This window comes from Natator depressus, chromosome 9 (assembly GCF_965152275.1).
Source record: "Natator depressus isolate rNatDep1 chromosome 9, rNatDep2.hap1, whole genome shotgun sequence".
Classification (NCBI taxonomy): domain Eukaryota; kingdom Metazoa; phylum Chordata; order Testudines; family Cheloniidae; genus Natator; species Natator depressus.
The window spans coordinates 76,035,958-76,054,783 of record NC_134242.1 but is presented as its reverse complement, the minus strand read 5'-3'; the positions used below and the strand labels follow the sequence as shown (position 1 = coordinate 76,054,783).

Here is an 18,826-nt window from a genome sequence, read left to right as displayed (position 1 = left end):
CCCTGTCTTCTAGTCCCATCTTCTAGCAGTCAGAAGTTAAGAAACACCCATACCATCTGGTTGCATTCCTTACCATCTTGACTGATAACCATTGATGGCCCTATCTTCCATGAACTTATAGAATTCTTTTTTTTAACTCAGTTATACTTTGGCCTTCACAACATCCCCTGGCAACCAGTTTCACAGGTTGAAGAAATACTTACTTCCTTATGTTTATTTTAAACCTGCTGCCTATTAATTTCATTGGATGTTCTCTGGTTCACGTGTTCTGTGAAAGGATAAATAACACTCACTTTCTCCATACCATTCATGATTTTATAGACCTGTATCATGTCCCCCTTCAGTCGTTTCTTTACGAAGCTGAATAGTCCGTCTTTTTAATTGCTCCTCCTATGGAAGCTGTTTCAGACCCTTAATCATTTTTGTTCCCCTTCTCTGTTCTTATTCTTATGTTCTTATGTTTGCTGACTGTAAGCAGCCAGACACAAGGGCCATTACAAGAGCTCAACATGAAGCTATGCAGTTAAAGGAGGCCTTGAAAGAGCACTTTAATGGTCAGCCACAGTAATCCATTGTGCTGGACTGTTCTCTGGCCCTGAAGTTTTGCGGACTCTGGGAATTGTGCAGTATTTGCTGTACATTTATAATTATTATATTGTGTGTTTCTCTGAACCAGAGTTCTTTGAGTAGTGTCCCTGTGGGTGCTCCACATCAGGGGTGCCTGCATCTTTGATCGGAGATTTTTGGTAGCGGTGCCCATTCAGCCCATGCATGCACTCCACACGTCCTCATGCCCCACCCTGAGGCTATATAGGGCTGCATGGGCTAACCACCCACAGTTCCTTCTCAACCACCTTCAGCCTGAGACGGAATCTCCGCAGGCCTGTTCTCTCCAATATTTCAGCAATGTATGTTAATTAGCATATAGTTAGTTACCTTATAGTGTTTATGGTTGTTGGAACAGGTGTTTCCTTTGGTCTTTTTTTTTTCTTTTTTCTTAAAAAGAAAATAGAATAACTTTTTTTATGGATAAAATTTGTTGATAGTTGTTACAAACTTCCCTTTCTAGAGATTTTTTTATTTGACTCAGGAATGCCAGGCTTCCCGGTGCCTGTCCTGCCATGAAGCTACTCCAATCAGTGACTGGCTTTCCAAGTGCTTCCAGTTTGGGTGATACTTGTATCCCCAGTAAGTGCAATATCTGCATGTCCTTCAAGGGTAGATCTCAGAAAAATAGGGAGATGGAGTAAGCTTTACAATCGGCTTCAGATTCAGGGGGAGAGAACCCCCTCTACATAGATCTCCCAGTACCACTAGTGCCCCGTCCATGTCAAAATCTCAGTCACTGGCAACCACTAGAGATGTAGGCAATACTGCAGGATCGAGTACATCTATGGTACTGAAGTCCTCAACAACATCTTCTTCTAAGGAGAATGAGGTAAGGAGTACTTTCCCAAGAAGTCGCCAAAATACAAGAAGGCTACATAGACCTCAGGTCCCAAGGGGAGTTCCATGCAGGCTCCGAGTGATGTCGGTACTTCAACAGTGAAGAGAAGCCAGTCATCTAAGACAGACTTGGTACTGAGTTTGGGTACCTGCATCCAGAGCATCAGAGACACTACTGAGAAGAGTTCTAAGCCCACCCCTGAAAAACACTTGGTAACGGTAACACGAAAGTCAACTATACCAAAGATGTATGGTACAGATGGGATTGGAGCCAACTCACTCCCATGCCAAGTGCTCGGTACCAGCTGAATTGGTACCAAAGCTGTCTTCCACAGGTTCTCAACTGACTCCATCTTTGATACCCATCAATACTGCAAGAATTTAGATACCCTAAAGAACTGATAGTACCTTTGGAGCGGGAGTCTTTTCCTCAGCCAGTCTCCAGTTTCGCATCTCAAACTACCTAGCGCTTATGGCCAAATATGACTTTTTGATCTACGGGCAGATGGCGGATATTGCAGATAAACTACTTTAGCAGCATCATGCCTGCTTCCAAGCTCCTCTACCTGTTTGTTGTACCATTGCCTCTTATTGTATTAGTAAAACAATGAAAAGTCAATACCTATGTCCTGCTATCTTGGGGATGGGCTGGGTGCCATCTTTACATTTAAAAGTTGTAAAGAAAATACGTTCAAACACTTACCCAAGATTCCTTCCCCTTCATCTGGCTCATCCATTGACAGCACTCGCTAGACTGCAATGGAGTCTCCAACAGGTCCTGGTTCATGGCATAGCTGGAGACTGACTCTCTCTCCTGTCCCCACCCCACAGTTCCTCTCTCCTCCCCCTCCTGCCTTGCTGTTCATGGCAGGGGTTTCTTTAATACAGTAGGGCCACATCTTAATACAGTTTCTCATGTACGCTGTCCATTGCGATTGCACAAGCCATCTTCACTCACGCTGTCAATCACATAACTTCCCCGTGGAAAGTACAATTCCTGACATGAACAAGTAATATTAGGAAATCATATATGCATTTTCAGCATTTTTTATTGCATGGTAGCAGCTGGAAACAAGGAGGAGACCAAGCACCATATGACCAGCCATTTTTTTCACAGATCATCATCAGATGTTCCACAGACAACAATCTGGGAGCCACTGCTTCAGTAATTTACATTAGACAAAATTCCTTGATCTTTCAGAGCAGCAGGTAGAAGCACACCAATGTACAAAAAAGACTGAGCTACATTAGATCACTGGCCTTCTCTACAAGAACTGGAAAATTTAATAAAGAGCTTAGCAAAAAAGCTTTTCATTGGAGTTTCTCAGAGCAATATGGTTTCTCAAAGCTTGCAAAGTGCTAGCTCTGGTTTCCCTTTGGCAAAAGTGAATATAGTAAACCAAGCTTTTAGTGGAGCGTTTTGTGAAGGGTTTGACACTGGCTGGGAGGGGAATATGGTTTTAATTACTTAGCTCTAAAGAAGGTTCAACCTGTCTGCACAATGGGGAAACTATTATTGGAACTACTCAAATGTTTAGAAACAAGGGATGTGGGGAAGAGTAGGTGAGGCCGGGAATGTGAAGTCTGTGGCGTGCAAGATGGTGTTTAAGAATCAGGCCAACACTTACATACCGGACTTGGTGAAAGTTCTTGAATGTATAAGTTCAAAAGAGTTCTTAAGATTGTTTTCTTTACAAAGTCATTCGTGAGAAATTAATCCTGTGATCTTACTGACAGCTGAAAATGTTGACACTCCCTTTAAGTGTCCATTAAGTTAAATTAAATTACAATGGAAATTCATATGTCATCCACATGGGTCATAAATGAATACATTATGACTGTGCAGTTATAGTTATGACCAAATTCATTCGGAGAGGGAGCACTTAAAAACTAAATTTCTTATCAGTCACATTTTTTTAAAGGGCTTCAACCAAGCTTCAACAGTTGTGCTTGCAGTTTTGTGTACCAATTTTTTGCATGCATCCACTTTTACACAAACAAATTCTCGAGATGCACGATCAAAACCTATGTGCAAAATTGTGGGCCGTTTAGTGGTTGAAGTGAAAATTTGGCTATATGTGTTAATAGAGCCATGGCTCCAGGGGTGAAAAGTATTTCCATCATAGAATTGCTGTAGTCCAGAAACAGATGGTTTAGTTAACCTTCATCTACCCAAAAAGGAAAAGAGAAATTCTGTTAGAAATTTTCACCAAAATTCACTATACTGAGTTCAGCCATCATAGTTTACAGATCATCAGTTTGAGAGAAGGCAACACAGTAGGAGGATTTCACATAAGTGCCTGGGTCTCACAGGTCATTTGATCATAGGCGAATGCTTTCCACAGCACTAGCTTACCTTGCTATTCTGTTTTTGTGCCAAATCACATTCCAGCCACCTTCTTCATTTTTTTTTTTTGTTATAGAGGGAACACTTACTGTGAATTTCAGTATCTTTCTTTTCTCTTTGTAGGTCCAAGTTCAGTTAAAAACAAGAAAAAGGGTAAGTTAAAATTCTAATTTAATTTACTTGGTCACTGCAATTACTTCTCTCTAGCAAATGAGAGCTACTTTTGGCTGTTAACTTTTTCTGATCAATATGAATACCGGACAAATGGCATTTTTACTCTTATCAGTCTAGGTATACCTTGCCTGATATATATAATTTTCCACTTCTGTTGCAGTGATTGCATCATTGAGCAGGTTCATGTTTAGAATGATAGACATTTACTAATTTTTCCCTCTAAAAGCTGGCACATTAGTATTCAGAGGAGGCAGTGTAGGGGATGCAGTTGTAATTAGCTGCATAGTAATTAGCTGCATACAAATAATTCCCAAGATTTCATATTTGTAAATGCAGTTGGCTGGGTCATGGGCCAACCTTTCATTGTTTGCTTGTCCTTCATCATGTCATTTTCACTAAAATGATTTTCAGCATAATCTCTGATTCTTAAAGTTTAGTCGGCAATAAGCCTAACTTTTTAGAAAGCATGTCTGTAGGGATATGAGCCAAAGTCCATTGACTTCAGGGCTTTGGATCAGACTCTAATACCACATCCTTCAAGCTATTCAAAATGTTCTGTGATTTATTTAAAAAGTGCTTATTAAAGAGTTTATATTATATTAAATAGGTAATTTAGCACTTTAGCCCAGTTGAGCTGCAGTGGTCTGTAGTACCTGAGAGCTGCTATTTGTGCAGCCCTCTTTTGAAGTATTTATTTTTCTGCGCAGACTTTCTGTTAGGAATCTAACAAATCAAAACACCTCAATTGCCTACTAGACTCCCTCTCAAAGGTCTGATGTCAGGAACCTGGTTTCAAAGAAGCAGTGCCAGCCTACCTACTGTTACTCTTTCCTTTGCAACCCTTGAAGTATCCTTTTTATGTGTTCTGTAAACTCTTGTGTACATTTACAGAACGTTGTAAGTTTGAAAAAAAATTGCTGTGTGCAGTGCTTGGGTTCCTCCAGATGTGGCCCACATGCTTCAAAGAGAGTGCAGTACTGATCTAGGATATGATTCAGCAAAGCATTTATTCATGCATTTAAATTAAGCATATGCTTAAGTCCATCCTTGTTCACCAAAGAACTTGTACGTGTCCTTACTGTTAAACATATGTATAAGTGTTTGTTTGCTGAATAAGGATGTAGGTAAGCACGTGCTTAAAATAGGGTGACCACCCGCCCCTAATTGGGTGGGACAGTCTCAAAATGTACATTTCAAGTCCTGGTCCCCGGGGCTGAATGACTCTGGGACAGCATTTGTCCCAGATTCCCTGTGGCACCACTCAATGCCTGCCTGAGGCTCAGGGCAGCGCCAGCCTCTTCCTAGTTTGGGGGAGGAACTGAGGTGGGCCTAAGTCCCCACTTGCCACAAGACCCCACTCCCCGTCATTGTGGATGAACAATCTGAAACTGTGGCTGATGCTGGCTGCAGTTGGGAACTCTGTGTACGTTTTCTAAGAACGGCGCCCTAATTATTATATTTTTTTAAAGACCTAGTTTAAAAAAAAAATCTGAGAACTTAATCCCGCTGATGTAGGATCAGTAGAACTAGATGCCTCATAGGAGTGATAATTATGACATTTGAACTGCTTTGGCTCAGTAGAGGAAAAAATGGTAGTGCTGTATTAATCGATATTTTTCAGTTTCTGTGGTGCTGCCATATTTTCCCAAAAAAATTGTTCGTTGGTTGGCATGCTCTAAAACAGAAAAAGTCTCAATTCCCCCTGCTTTTAAGAAAGGAAGTGTCTGCATGCTGCCTGATACATTTAGCTGAAGATAGAGTTGGCAAGCTGGGAATCGAATAATCAAGGCACGCTCTATAAAGCTATTCTGTGGTGGTGTTGGTGATTGCATGACGACCCTGTGAAATATAGCTAGATTTATGGTATGTGGCAACTCTATGCAAAGCAGTGTCTGCTATGCAGGAGCCATGCAGATGCCATCTACTTAACCATAAGTATCAGCTTTCTCTTTTGGCTCTCAGTCAAATACTGAATACTTTCAGGAGTTTTTTGAGAGGATACACCAACACATTTCCATGTTGTGATTTCTTCCCTTGTATGGCATACATGCGTTCATGCTCACTCGCTGTCTTTCTCAATAACTCTAGCTCATTTCCTGTGCGCAAAGGGTTTCAAGTATGGGTGAAATTCTGCCCAAGAAGGTGGTTTATGTAACATCTTTTGTGGCAGAGATAGAGCAACTAAGTACCTCATCCCCCCCAGAAGCTGACTGCTTGCTCTTTTTACCAAATTTGAAGAAAGCTCTTGCCCATCTTCCAGATGCAGCAATTCTCATAAATCTCTTCAGCTCTGGAATGATCGCCTCACTAGAGGCTGAATCAAGAGTCCTCACAATTTACTGTACAGCTCTGTTTCTACTTCATAGGTTAGTAAGTTAGATTAACTACATAGTGGAAAATTCATTGAAATAACTTGATGCACCAATCAAATGCACATACCTGCTCATGTGCTGCATCAGAATTACATGTAATTGTTTTACACCTGAAGTAGCAGAATAGCCCTCTGGGGCAGGATTTAGTTAAAACAGCTGTAATGTGTATTCCTTCTTGATTCCCAAGGCAGAGCAAGGACAGACAGCAGTGAATCTGGCTTCGGTGCACATTTGATCCTGTATTAAGGTAGTCTAGGATAGAGAATGATATAAATCAAAGGAATTTAATAAAAATGCTTTAGGGGAGATGTGTAAAGATTTGAATTTTGATTCAAGGTGATAATTTCAAAAATGTGTAATTATCCTATAGAGGAGAAGAGCTTGGGGACTGAAAGAGTACTCAACCACCTGCCAGCTCAGATTGGAAGAGGAATGCATGCTAATTGGGACAGAAATACTACCAACAGTATACTTTGTCTGCTTTTACACCTTCTGCCCACCCTCCTAAGACTTGTACCTTTTCATAAAATAATTTAAACCAAATTTCTGCTTTAAAAATACTACAGTCTAGTTTTTAATTTTCTTATGACTCAAAATACAAGAGCAGGCAAAGGAACATGGGGGAGAGAATGAGAACTCTCGGATTTCATAAAAGTAGTCAGCTCTGAGTTCTGTATACTAACTTGTACAAGGAGTGGTGACTGTCTAACTTCCATTTCAGATAGAGACAAGAAATGAACTTTTGCGCCACCTAATGAAAGAAAAAAGCCTGCATGTTCCATCAAACTACTCAGGAGAGGCAGTGTGATCAGTTGTAGGTAGATACCACAGCAGCTCCGATTCTAGGCATCCTTGTTGTTTACTGCTAGGCAGTGGTATGTACTTAGGACATACCAAAGAGGGGAGGCCCTTCCGACTTTGTGCTCACCAAAAATAATGACATTATTTCATTTTGCACCATAACATTTGTCAAAGTTCCTTCCCCACTCTGAACTCTGGGGTACAGATGTGGGGACTCGCATGAAAGACCCCCCCAAGCATATTTTTACCAGCTTAGCTTAAAAACTTTCCGAAGGCATAAACTTTGCCTTGTTCTTAAACAGTATGCTGCCACCACCAAGTGATTTAGACAAAGAACAGGGAAAGGACCACTTGGAGTTCCTATTTCCCCAAAATATCCCCCCCAATCCCTTACACCCCGTTTCCTGGGGAGGCTTGAGAATTAACAAGATGAGCACAAACCAGCCTTGGATTTTTAAGACCCAAAAAACCCAGTCAGATTCTTAAAAATCAGAACTTTATTAAAAGAACAAAAAAAGACAAGAGAACAACTCTGTAAGATCAGAATGGAAGATAATCTTACAGGCAGTCAGATTCAAAACATAGAGAATCTCTCTAGGCAAAACCTTAAGTTACAAAAAGACACAAAAACAGGAATACACATTTCCTCCAGCACAGCGAATTTACAAGCCAAAACAAAGAAAACGCATTTTCTAGCTAGATTACTTACTAACTTTACAGGAGTTGGAGGGCTTGCATCCTTGATCTGTTCTCGGCAAAGGTATCACACAGACAGACAAAAGCCATAGTTAGGTTCCCTTGAACATATGCATTATTATGGTTTTTACTTATTCCTTTTTTATTTTGTTGCAACCACTGCCTCATCCAATGTGCAGGCTGGACAGTGCCCAGGGAATGAGACAACTGTTCAATATTGGTATCCTCATCATGCTGCTAGTAGCCCCTGCCTTGTTTACTGCACATCTTCCAAAGCCTGTAACTAATACTAAATTATTCATTGCCTCCATCTTTTTTCTAAAGCACTTATTACAATAGTATCTGAATGCCTGGAAAACATTTATGAATTTATCTCCAGTGCAGTATTAGAGAGCATTATTATCCCTATTTTACAGATGGGGAAACTAAGGGGAAAAAAGACTTATCTTAGGCCACACAGTGAATCAGTGGTAGAGCAAGGATTAGAACTCAAGCCAGCTTGATTCCCAACCCACTGCTCCTTCCTGTAGACCACACTACCTTACTGGAAGAGTTGTTGAGTATCCATAGCTCCTATTGACTTGACTTGTAATTGTGTGTGTTTCGTTTTTCTGTGTATCAGGCCTCCAGATGTCTCAAGTTGGACACCCAGAAAATGAGGGATATGCAACTAACTAGCAGCCACATGCCAGACTTTTGGTTTAAGTGACTTATTCAGGATCACATAGGAAGACTGTGGATGGAATTTAGTTTGTTTGGCATTCACCTACCTTAATCACAAGATCATCTCCTCTCTCCCTCCAGTCCCCTACCTTATTCACTGCACACCCTTCAACTTCTGCAACAAATGAAGCAGGAACCTACAATCAGCCTCGTTCATCACACAATTCTGATTCATCCCCAGAGCCCATCCAGCTTGTGCACTGAATGAGACATAGGTCCTGTAGGAAAAAATAGAGCTGGTAAAAAAAATTATGACAGAAGTTGTCTACCAGAAAATACTGATTTGATTAAAATGAAACATTTCACAGAATTTTAATCAAAATTTTCATAGGAAATTATCTAAATGTTTCATTTTGACTTTCATGTTATAATTTTATCAAGTAAACATTTTGACCTTATTGAAACACACTATTTTCAGAATATTTTGTTTCACAAAAAATTCTGAGATTTTGACTTTGTCCTGATTTGGGACAAAACCAAATTTTGAAATCTTAATTTCCCTCAGATTGGAAATTTTGAAGTTCAGTCACCTCTACATATGCACAAAGAGACTGAATTAAGGTTCAACGGGCAATGTAATTTCCTATGTTTTAAAAAACATAAACACAAGTTATATTATGTACAACTGTAACAACAACCACACACATACACACACAATCTTGGGGGGTATAAATCTAGATGAGCCCTTAGCAGGTCTTGAGCTATAGGACTAACTACATTAGCAGGCATCAGAAGAAGGCTGTTATTATGGGGGGAAGTGGCCCACTTAAGTTCAGGGGTACTTGGAGAGCCCAGCCAGTGCTCTCTGTTCTCTTATCCCTAAGAGATCAAAGGAGCTGCTTCTCCATGCAGTGCCCCAGACTGTGGATGGGCTATTTGGATCATGTTCTTCAAGCCTATATTTTTTTTCCAAATGTACTCTAGTCCACCAAGCCTGCCTTTCCAGAAGGCTATAGCTGCAAATCTAGAGCACCCAAATTTAATGCTCAGTGCATGTCCCCCATATGAACACAATACAATAAGATTTCCAAGCAGTCAGATGAACTGGATCTTTAGGATAGAAGGTTCATCTCCATGTTTGTCTGAGGATTCTTGCTCCAGGATAATAGATTCCGTCTCTCCTCTCCAGTCTACATTACAGAACAGCCTTGTAGAATGTTTAGTCCTAATTAAAAATATTTAAATACACCTCAAGGAATCTGTTAGATAAGGGAACTGCTTCCTTCATGTTCAATTCCTCTCTTCGTATGGTAAGCCCTGCTGAACTCACCTTGTTCTACCCAACAAGAGCTAGCGCAATCACCTGATAAAAAGGCCAACCATTGGTCACTATCTGTCATCAGGTCCAGATTGTCTCACACCATGACATCACATTCTGGGCTGAATCACAAAATCTGAGCTAGCTGTTTGATCATGCTTTTAGCTTATCTCTCATCAGCTCCAACATGGCTGACTGCTGGAATAGAATGTGAGAACATGATCCTGACTCTTCCTTTTTCTCACTCACTAGGAAGCTACCTGTTGCCCTCTTATGGGAGGGTACAGGGAAGCCAACTCAGAGCTTTTTTGTGCAATGCTCAGTAGGCAGAGGGCCTAACACACTATTTTGTGTTTTTCAGGTAAAAAGGCTGGTCCTCCAGGGCCCAATGGTCCTCAAGGGCCACCAGGACCTCCTGGACCCCAGGGCCCCCCAGGAATCCCAGGGATCCCTGGAATTCCAGGCACAACTGTAATGGGACCACCTGGTCCTCCTGGTCCTCCTGGCCCCCAGGGACCACCTGGGCTGCAGGGCCCTTCAGGTAGGTGTTTATTTCAATCCTAACTGGACAGATACTTTGCAGACCACAGTGATGAGGGGAAATACCATGGTGATGAGTGGCATAAAAACTGAATAGAACATACCCAGAGACCTCTCCTTCAGTTCTAACTTGAGGCAGTGGGGCTGCATTGTTGTAACCGCATAAGAAGGTTCATTTTCTAAGTGCCACGTACAATCTCTCAGCAGGACACAGACACTAGTACTCCTAACTAGAACTGGAGAGGGAGAAAAAAAGAGGTTAAAAACCCTCTTTGTCCTTACCAGCTCAGCTGGACAGGTTGGAGACGGACTACTATGTCTGCCCCAGCTAGCCTAACTAGCGCTGCTCCACTAACTAGTACTGTGCAGTGCATAGATAAGCCTGGCCTTTCACAGACAAATAAGATCTGATCCCTGCCCCAAAGAACTTTAGACTAAGTTTCCAAATAACACAGTGAGTGATAACAAACAGCAAAGGCAAGAGGATCATGTGGTTGTTCTGGTTTGCTATAGGTGCCATACTGTTCACATTTGTTCTATTTGCAAGAAAAAGACGCTACTTAAATTCCCCGTCCATAGTCATTCCACTGGGTGAGAGAAGCAGTGAACTACCAGGAGCTGGTATCCTGACATGACCTGCTACGGGACTAGCACTATGGCTAAACAGAGCAGCCAAAGGAAACTAGGTTAATATCTACGTATAGCTGTGTGTTATCAGTTACTTCTGTCTCTCTTTGAGAAGAAGCATTGTCTAGGGGTTGAAGCATGGGACTGAAAAACTGGGTACTGTTACTTCAGTTCCCTGTAAGGTCTTAAGTCATTTCCTTTCTCTTTGCCTCAGTTTCTCAATTTGTAAAATGGGTGTTATACTTGTCTACCTCGCACAGGCCGCTGAGGTTTCATTTTTGTCTGTCAAGCACTTTGCAGATTTCTAAGCATTCTCTCTGAAGATGTCAAAATATTTGTTCCCATTAATCTCCAGTGAACTGAATTTCATTGGTAATGAAGTCGACAATTAGCTGTAACTCCCTATGTATGTGTTTTCAGATGGATTGGTTTGAGGCTGCCCTGCTTGTAATCTTGGTCAACAAGCTAATCTGTCCTAATCCACATATCTGATGTGGTAAACCATTGGGAAGGACATGACTGGATCAGAAAAGCTGCTGTCTGAGACACTTGTTAGGTTTGTCTCAGAGTAGTCACAAGCAGCAAATCTGTTTGCTTTTCACCTGGTTCACATGAAAATATTTTTCCTGCACTTTCCATTTTCACGTCACGCTCCATATATATTGTTTTAATTCATCTTCTTAGATAACAGGACACTGAAACTTCCTTCCTGAAGAGAGGCAAGGTTTATTACCCTTTCCCTCATGGGGCTTTCAGAGAAAACCGACTGGCTTTCAGTCAATATACCAGGAGTGGCCAAAATGCAGCTCATAGGCAACTTGCAATCCTTAGTTCTATAGTGCAGTCCACAGCTACCCTTATTTTTATTAAAGAGATCTGTGTCACAAAGATAACAGGTCCCATTGTGTGGTCTGGCTCTCAGAATGAGCTGGAGCATTGCAGTATGGAACCCGTAGTCTTTGGAGGATGTACCTCCATAATCAAGATGAGGGTGCTGCAATTTGTTCTATTTAATGAAAACAGGTTGAATAAAGTTTGGGGACTCCTAATGTGTCAGTTAAAATTGCAAACCAAGAGGAAAGATGGAATGCAGCATTTCCAGTTTAGAGACCTGCTAATCGTTAAGCTCAGTGTCACTCATTGTCTTTCTTCCTTCCCACCTAAGATCTGGTCCTATGAGGAAAACCCCTGTTTTTTACTCAGTAGGCAGGAGATTTGTTACATCTGGTTTTGCAGAAGTTTCTCAAGTGCCATCATGATTTTGTGGATATTATATTTTGCAGGTGCGACAGACAAAGCTGGCTCCAGGGAGACACAGGTTGGTTGACTCTGTCTTAGGGGGAAATGTCAGTTGAGTTGGCTAGATATTTTTTTTTTTAATTGTACAAGGGAACATTGTCTAAACGTCCATTTTGTGGTAACTTTCCTATATAAATGAACATCTTGTGCTAAATGGTTGTTACACTCACATAAATACCAAAAGAAATTACCAGAATCACTTTTAATATTGGAAATGGCAGAGGAAGCACTGGATTTGCTGCTTACTGAAGTTTGCTACCTTTTCTCATCTTCTTAAAATACCTTAAAAAATTCTCGGCATTGGTTTATTCTAGCCCACTTCATCATTTACAGAAAACATTCCTGAGTTTCAAGTGGAAAAGCTAAAGACTGTATGAATTGTACTCTTTAAATACAAATGAATGCACTCAAATCCACATTGACACAAAGAAAATAATAATGAGTCCTCTTGCCTAGTTGAGCCCTGCTTTGTTTTGAGAAGGTGACCACAGCATCTGCCCAGCCAGCAATATTCTGGAGGTCTGCAATGACTACTTTGAACTTTATGTCCTGATCATCAGTTCCACAGAGAGATAAATAAGGTTATTTAGTAGAATAAATCAGTGCATCTGGATAATTTTAACTTGCTGTACTCTTATTTGCAGCCAGCTGTGGTTCATCTCCAGGGCCAAGGATCAGCAATTCAAGTAAAGAATGGTAAGAATGACAAGAGATTGTCAACCACTGAAAGGGTCCCATCCTGCACCCTCAGTTTCATAGCTGGGCTTTCTATGCAATATACCACATAGTATGAGACACTAGTTCAGCTCATGGTCTTCTCAATATGGTCCTCTGTTAGCCTCCCTAAGTGACAGTAAGACTTCCTGCTGCCCCCAGCCCCATCAATCCAACTATCTTTTATGCCTCATCCATCCTCTTCTCCACTATCCTAAAACACACAAGTCTCTCCAAATAATTCTGTCCCAGTCCATCCTCTGCCCACTTGCTGATCTCCAAATAGATTATCTGCCTCCTCAAACCAACTGAACCCATTCTCCCCTCTACAGAACGAGTCCTCTTCCCCAATCTATCTTCTTCCCTCCCTTCAGTCCTGAATGTGTCCTATGCCTACCTCCATTTTTCAGCAATCCATCCTCTGTCCACTAGTACCCTACTCCATTCTGTAGCTCCCAGTCCATCAATACATTCTCTGTCCCTATCAATTCTCTGTTCCCTTCCCAAAGTTTCCAGTCAATGGACCTTTCTACTCTTCTAACCCCCTAGACTCCAAATCAAATCTCTACCCACACTCTTCACTTTCACCTCAGCCTCCCCAAATCTCTGACCTCCAATGTATCAAGCACATCAGTCCAGCTCCATCTATCCTAAGTACCCACCCCTCAGCCAGTTGATCCTCCCATCCAACTAGTTGATGGTCTTTTCTTCCCCCAAACTTACTAAATCTTTTTTCATTAACTCACCTCGCAAATTGATCCTTTCTCCCTCTACTCATCCTCAGCAAATTTGACCTTGTCTTCTCCTCTGCTGGTATAATTGATCCTCTATGTGTTGCTGTTCCCTCCAGTAATTTTGATCTTGCAGTAAAATTGAGCTTATGCTCTCTTCCCCCATCAAAACTGATCTTATGTCCCTCTCCAATTTACATAACGGTTTCTTTTCTCTCTGCCCATAGGAGGGTCACAAGATTCATCAGATGCCTCCTTTCTCCCTGTGGTTCAACTCCTGTGGTTATGTTGGAAGGGGAGAAATTCTGTGAGAAGTGCTCCCCTGCCTGGACCCAAGCCAAGTCACTGGAACATTTATCATATTTCCTATGTAGTATCCCAAGACACTCATAAGAACATAAGAATGTCCATCCTGGGTCAGACGAATGGTCCATCTAGCCCAATATCCTGTCTTCCAACAATGGCTAGTGCCAGATGCTTCAGAGGCAGTGAACAGAACAGGGCAATTTATTGAGTGATCCATCCCCTGTCATCCAATCCCAGCTTCTAGCAATCAGAGGCTTAGGGATACCCAGACTATGGGGTTGTATCTCTGACCATCTTGGCTAATAGCCATTGATGAACCTATCATCCATGAATTTATCTAAGTCTGTTTTGAACCCAGTTATACTTTTGGCCTTCACAACATGCCCTGGCAATAAATTCCACAGGTTGACTGTGCATTGTGTAAAGAAATACTTCCTTTTGTTTGTTTTAAACCTGCTGCCTATTAACTTCATTGGGTGACCCAAGTTCTTGTGTTATGAGAAAAAGTAAATAATACTTCCTTACTTACTTTCTCCACACCAGTCTTGATTTTATAGACCTCTATCATATTCCCTCTCAGTCATTTCTTTTGCAGGATGATTAATCCCAGTCATTTTAATCTGTTCCATACCCCTAATCATTTTTGTTGCCTTTCTCTGTACTTTTTCCAATTCTAATATCTCTTTTGAAATGGGGCAACTAGAACTTCATGCAGTATTCAAGGCATGAGCATACCATGGATCTATAGACTAGCATTATGATATTTTCTGTGTTTCCTTTTCCTAATGGTTTCTGAAATTTTGTTAGGTTTTTTGACTGCTGCTGCACATTGAGTAAATACTTTCAGAGCGCAATCCACAATTACTCCAAGATCTTTCTTGAGTGGTAACAGCTAATTTAGACCCCATCATTTTGTATGTATAGTTGGGATTATGTTTTCTGGTGTGCATTACTTTGCATTTATCAACACTGAATTTCATCTGGCATTTTGTTGCCCAGTTACCCGGTTTTATGAGATCCCTTTGTAACTCTTTGCAGTCTGCTTTGAATTTAACTATCTTGAGCAATTTTGTATCATCTGCAAATTTTGCCACCTCACTGTTTACCCCTTTTTCCAGCTCATCTGTGACTGTGTTGTACAGCACTGGTCCCAGTACAGATCTTTGGGAGTCCCCGCTATTTACCTCTCTCCACTGTGAAAACTGAACATTTAATCCTATGTTCTGTTTCCTGTCTGTTAACCTGTTACTCGTCCATGAAAGCACCTTCCCTCTTCTCCCATGACTCCTTACTTGGCTTAAGAGCCTTTGATGAGGGACCTTGTCAAAGGCTTTCTGAAAGTCCAGGTACACCATATCCACTGGATCTCCCTTGTCCACATGTTTGTTGACACCATCAAAGAATTCTATTGATCTATGAGGCATGATTTCCCAAAGGCCGTGTTGTTGACTCTTCCCCAACAAATCGCGTTCATCCATGTGCCTGATAATTCTGTTCTTTATTGTAGTTTAAACTAGTTTGCCTGGTACTAAATTTAGACTTCCTGGCCTGCAATTGCCAGGATCACCTCTGGAGCCTTTAAAAAAAATCAGCATGACATTAGCAGTCTGCCAGTCATCTCGTATAGAGATTAATTTAAGCAAGGTCAGCTGAGGAGAGACAGAGCAGCTACAGCTCAGCATGCTCTCCATTCACACACAGGAGGCTGCTGCAGAGTGCTCCGAGGGCTCCAGGAGAAGGAGGGAGGGGGGAAGTGGGTGCCCCTTACTGCCTCGTAGCTAATATAGCAATGTTTATAGTTAAGGCTGCCCCATGCTATCCATTGAAAGAGCGTATTTTCATTGCTTTATAACATTGCCAAACTTTAACCATTGGTGCTAAAATTTCTCATGCCAAGTGTCTATCTCAGGCTGAATTTTTTCTGAAGTTTCAGAGAAATGTTACAGCTATTTCTGATAATTATATTACGGGAAAACACATTGTTTTGCCTGTGGTGGTGGTTTTCTTTTTTTAATGTTTACAACTTTCATTGAGAGGTTCCTGCTTTCAAGCAGGGACGTGAAATATGGCAAGTGGGTCACCCACAGGTTGAGAGAGATCCCCTTTGGTGCATCCAAATTTCACCAAATTATAAGCCTTTGAAAATTACTGTTTGCACATTCTCAGTAGAAGTATGTACATTTGGCAGTAAAATTCTCTGAACATTCCATCTGTACTGAGCATGATCCATCACCATAGAGCTCCATGGCAACCACAGTGAGCATGTTCCATTCCCACAGAACTTATGAATAAGAATTATCCTGCAGTTGTTCCTCCCATCTTCTGGAGGCTAATGTGCCTGGCACCAAAAGTGAGAGCAAAGTAGACTCACTGCTGCATTCTCAAAGGTTCCCCCGCTGCCACCCAAGCAACCTTGAGGAGAAGGAAGAAACACCCTGACTTGCATGTAGACAGGAGAAGAGGGGAAAGGCAGGTTTGGTGGGGAGGGGATAGGAGCAGAGATAGACTGGGACAAAAGAATTAGCCATGGGAGAACTGGGTGGAACTATCTATAACCACTAGAACACATTCCCCCACAGAGCCTGTAAATCAAAACCGTATTTGTGGATGCCAGCAGTCCCCTGCTGGCAGCAAATAGCTGTGAAAAGAACCAGCGAAGTGTGTGTCTCATCCCGCTCTAGTGGCTGGCTCATATAGAGGATAACAGCCTACTACTGCTACCAATTACTCCATTAGGTCTAGTGGTAGAGGTCTGTGTTGTGGATCTAAAGGTTCCAGCCTCATTAAAGACTCAAGTGTTAGTCAGTATAGTACCATATGATGAAATTTTTGTTTTTATTTTTATTATTTTAAATCTAGAAAAGTACATACAAAGAAAACCGTGTTAAAAGAATGTTAAGGTTGCAAATTCAAGCATTCAAAAGTTACGAAATGCCAGAATCAAGGTTGCCCATACAAACTTAATTTGACCCCCTTGTGCATATGCATTTATGAGACAGCCTTTAGTTACAGGATCACATACTATTCTTCCCACATGACCTCATTTCATTCAGTGCATAGGATGTACCTCCTCTGGGATGAATCAGGGTTGTGTAGTGAATTAGGCTGTTATCTGTAGGACTTTGCCTCATTTGTTGAAGAAGTTGGAAACTCTGCAGGGAATGAGGCAGGGGGTTGCAGGAAGAGATAAGATGGTCTCATGGTAAAGGCAGTTGAATGCTGCCCTGGAGAATAGAATTCTACCTGTCTCTGCCACAGAGTTCCTATGTGATGCTAAGTAAGTCACTTATACCAAACTTCTTACAGGAGGCCACTAATTGTGTGTTCCGTTATTCTCCAGGTGCCCAACATAAGACACCTGGAGCCTGAGTTACAGAAGTGCAGAATTCTCTGAACTGCAGTTGAAGTCAATGGGAGCTGTTCTTTGAATACATAAAGTGCTATGTAAATGTGAAGTACTCTGAAAAATCAGGCCTTAGATGTCTCAAGTTGGGGACCCAAAATTAGTGGACATTTGACAATTTTGGCTTAATTCTCTCTGTGCCTCAGTTTCCTCCCTCTAAAATGGGGATAATAATAGCACCTCTCCTCATAGGAGTGTTGTCAGAATAAATTCATTAATGTTTGTGAAGCACTCAGATTATGGTGAGCGTTCCACAGACACACCCAGGAGGAAATAATCATTCTGCATTCAGTCCAGACTATGAATGGTGTGCAGTAAATGAGGCCTAGGGCCATATACTGAAAAGAAATATTGAATATCTACCATTCAGTGAGCACCATCCACCTGTTACACTGAATGAGGCAGGGTGCTTGTGCAAGAAATAGTATAACATGAAATTAAAGACAGTATCATAAGGCTGACACAGAAGGGGGCTGAATTAATCTACTGGCATCCTTAATTCTGGCATTTCCTAACTTTGAGTGCTTGACTTTGAAACTTTAGTATTCTTTTAATATATTTATTTTATATGTAAGATATCTGTAATCTGTAATTGTGTTTGTGTTGCTACTGCGCTTTTCATTCTGACGGGTACTGAGTGACTGCCATTTTCTCATACTGAGATCTTTCAGGTGGAGTGCTCAATGACTGGTCTCGCATCATTATGAACCCCAAGGTGTTTAAGCTGCATGCACGCAGTGGGGAGCTGGAGGTATTGGTGGACGGCACATACTTCATCTATAGTCAGGTAGAAGTGAGTACGGTCCTAGGCCTAACTCCTATTCCTGTATTCAAAATGAAAAGCCTTGCATGAACCACAAGGGGGCTCCAGAGAGCCAGCAAAGGCCAGGAACTTGTATGTGCTCTGAACCATTTCATGTTCTAGGATGTGAGTAGAGGAAGAGGACGTTAAATTTTGGGGAGTGCAAAGTCATGTATTATACCGTAATACAAGCTATAAGGCATTAGTTACTGAGCCTACATGCAGACTCAATACAAAATTCCATATGCCATGAATCCTGCTGGTTTTTTCTCCATACATTCTATTGTGCAGTTACTCGCATTCCAAGTCAGTACTGAACAACAAGCCCAGAAGGAAGCTAGAGGTCACTTTGCTGCTGGAGGTGCTGTCTTTTAAGAGAGAGATAAAGCCAAAGTCCTGACTACTTATGATCATTTAAGATCCCATGTCACCGTTTATAAATGTAGGACTGTTAACCCTGGTGTCATGGCCAAATTCCAAGTTAGGTAATTCCATTCTGCCTCCCAAATTCCTCTTGTGGTTTTAAATGGATACAATACTCTTCCAAAATCATTGTGTAGCATGGCTGTGTGCTGTAAAACAGCCGC

At 41.4% G+C, this 18,826-nt stretch overlaps 1 protein-coding gene across 4 annotated transcripts in view; it reads left to right on the top strand.

Moving 5' to 3' along the window:
* Nucleotides 1–18,826, top strand: part of EDA (ectodysplasin A) — a 185,666-nt gene that overhangs the window by 161,882 nt on the left and 4,958 nt on the right. Inside the window, exons 3-7 of one of the 4 annotated variants that reach the window (XM_074964498.1) lie at nucleotides 3,917–3,946; nucleotides 10,179–10,358; nucleotides 12,268–12,302; nucleotides 12,928–12,979; nucleotides 18,109–18,224. In XM_074964498.1, coding sequence (XP_074820599.1) covers nucleotides 3,917–3,946; nucleotides 10,179–10,358; nucleotides 12,268–12,302; nucleotides 12,928–12,979; nucleotides 18,109–18,224 — 413 coding nt within the window. Of the gene's footprint in view, nucleotides 1–3,916; nucleotides 3,947–10,178; nucleotides 10,359–12,267; nucleotides 12,303–12,927; nucleotides 12,980–18,099; nucleotides 18,231–18,826 lie in introns of all 4 variants that reach the window. The other 3 variants (XM_074964496.1, XM_074964495.1, XM_074964494.1) reach the window with 3 other exon arrangements.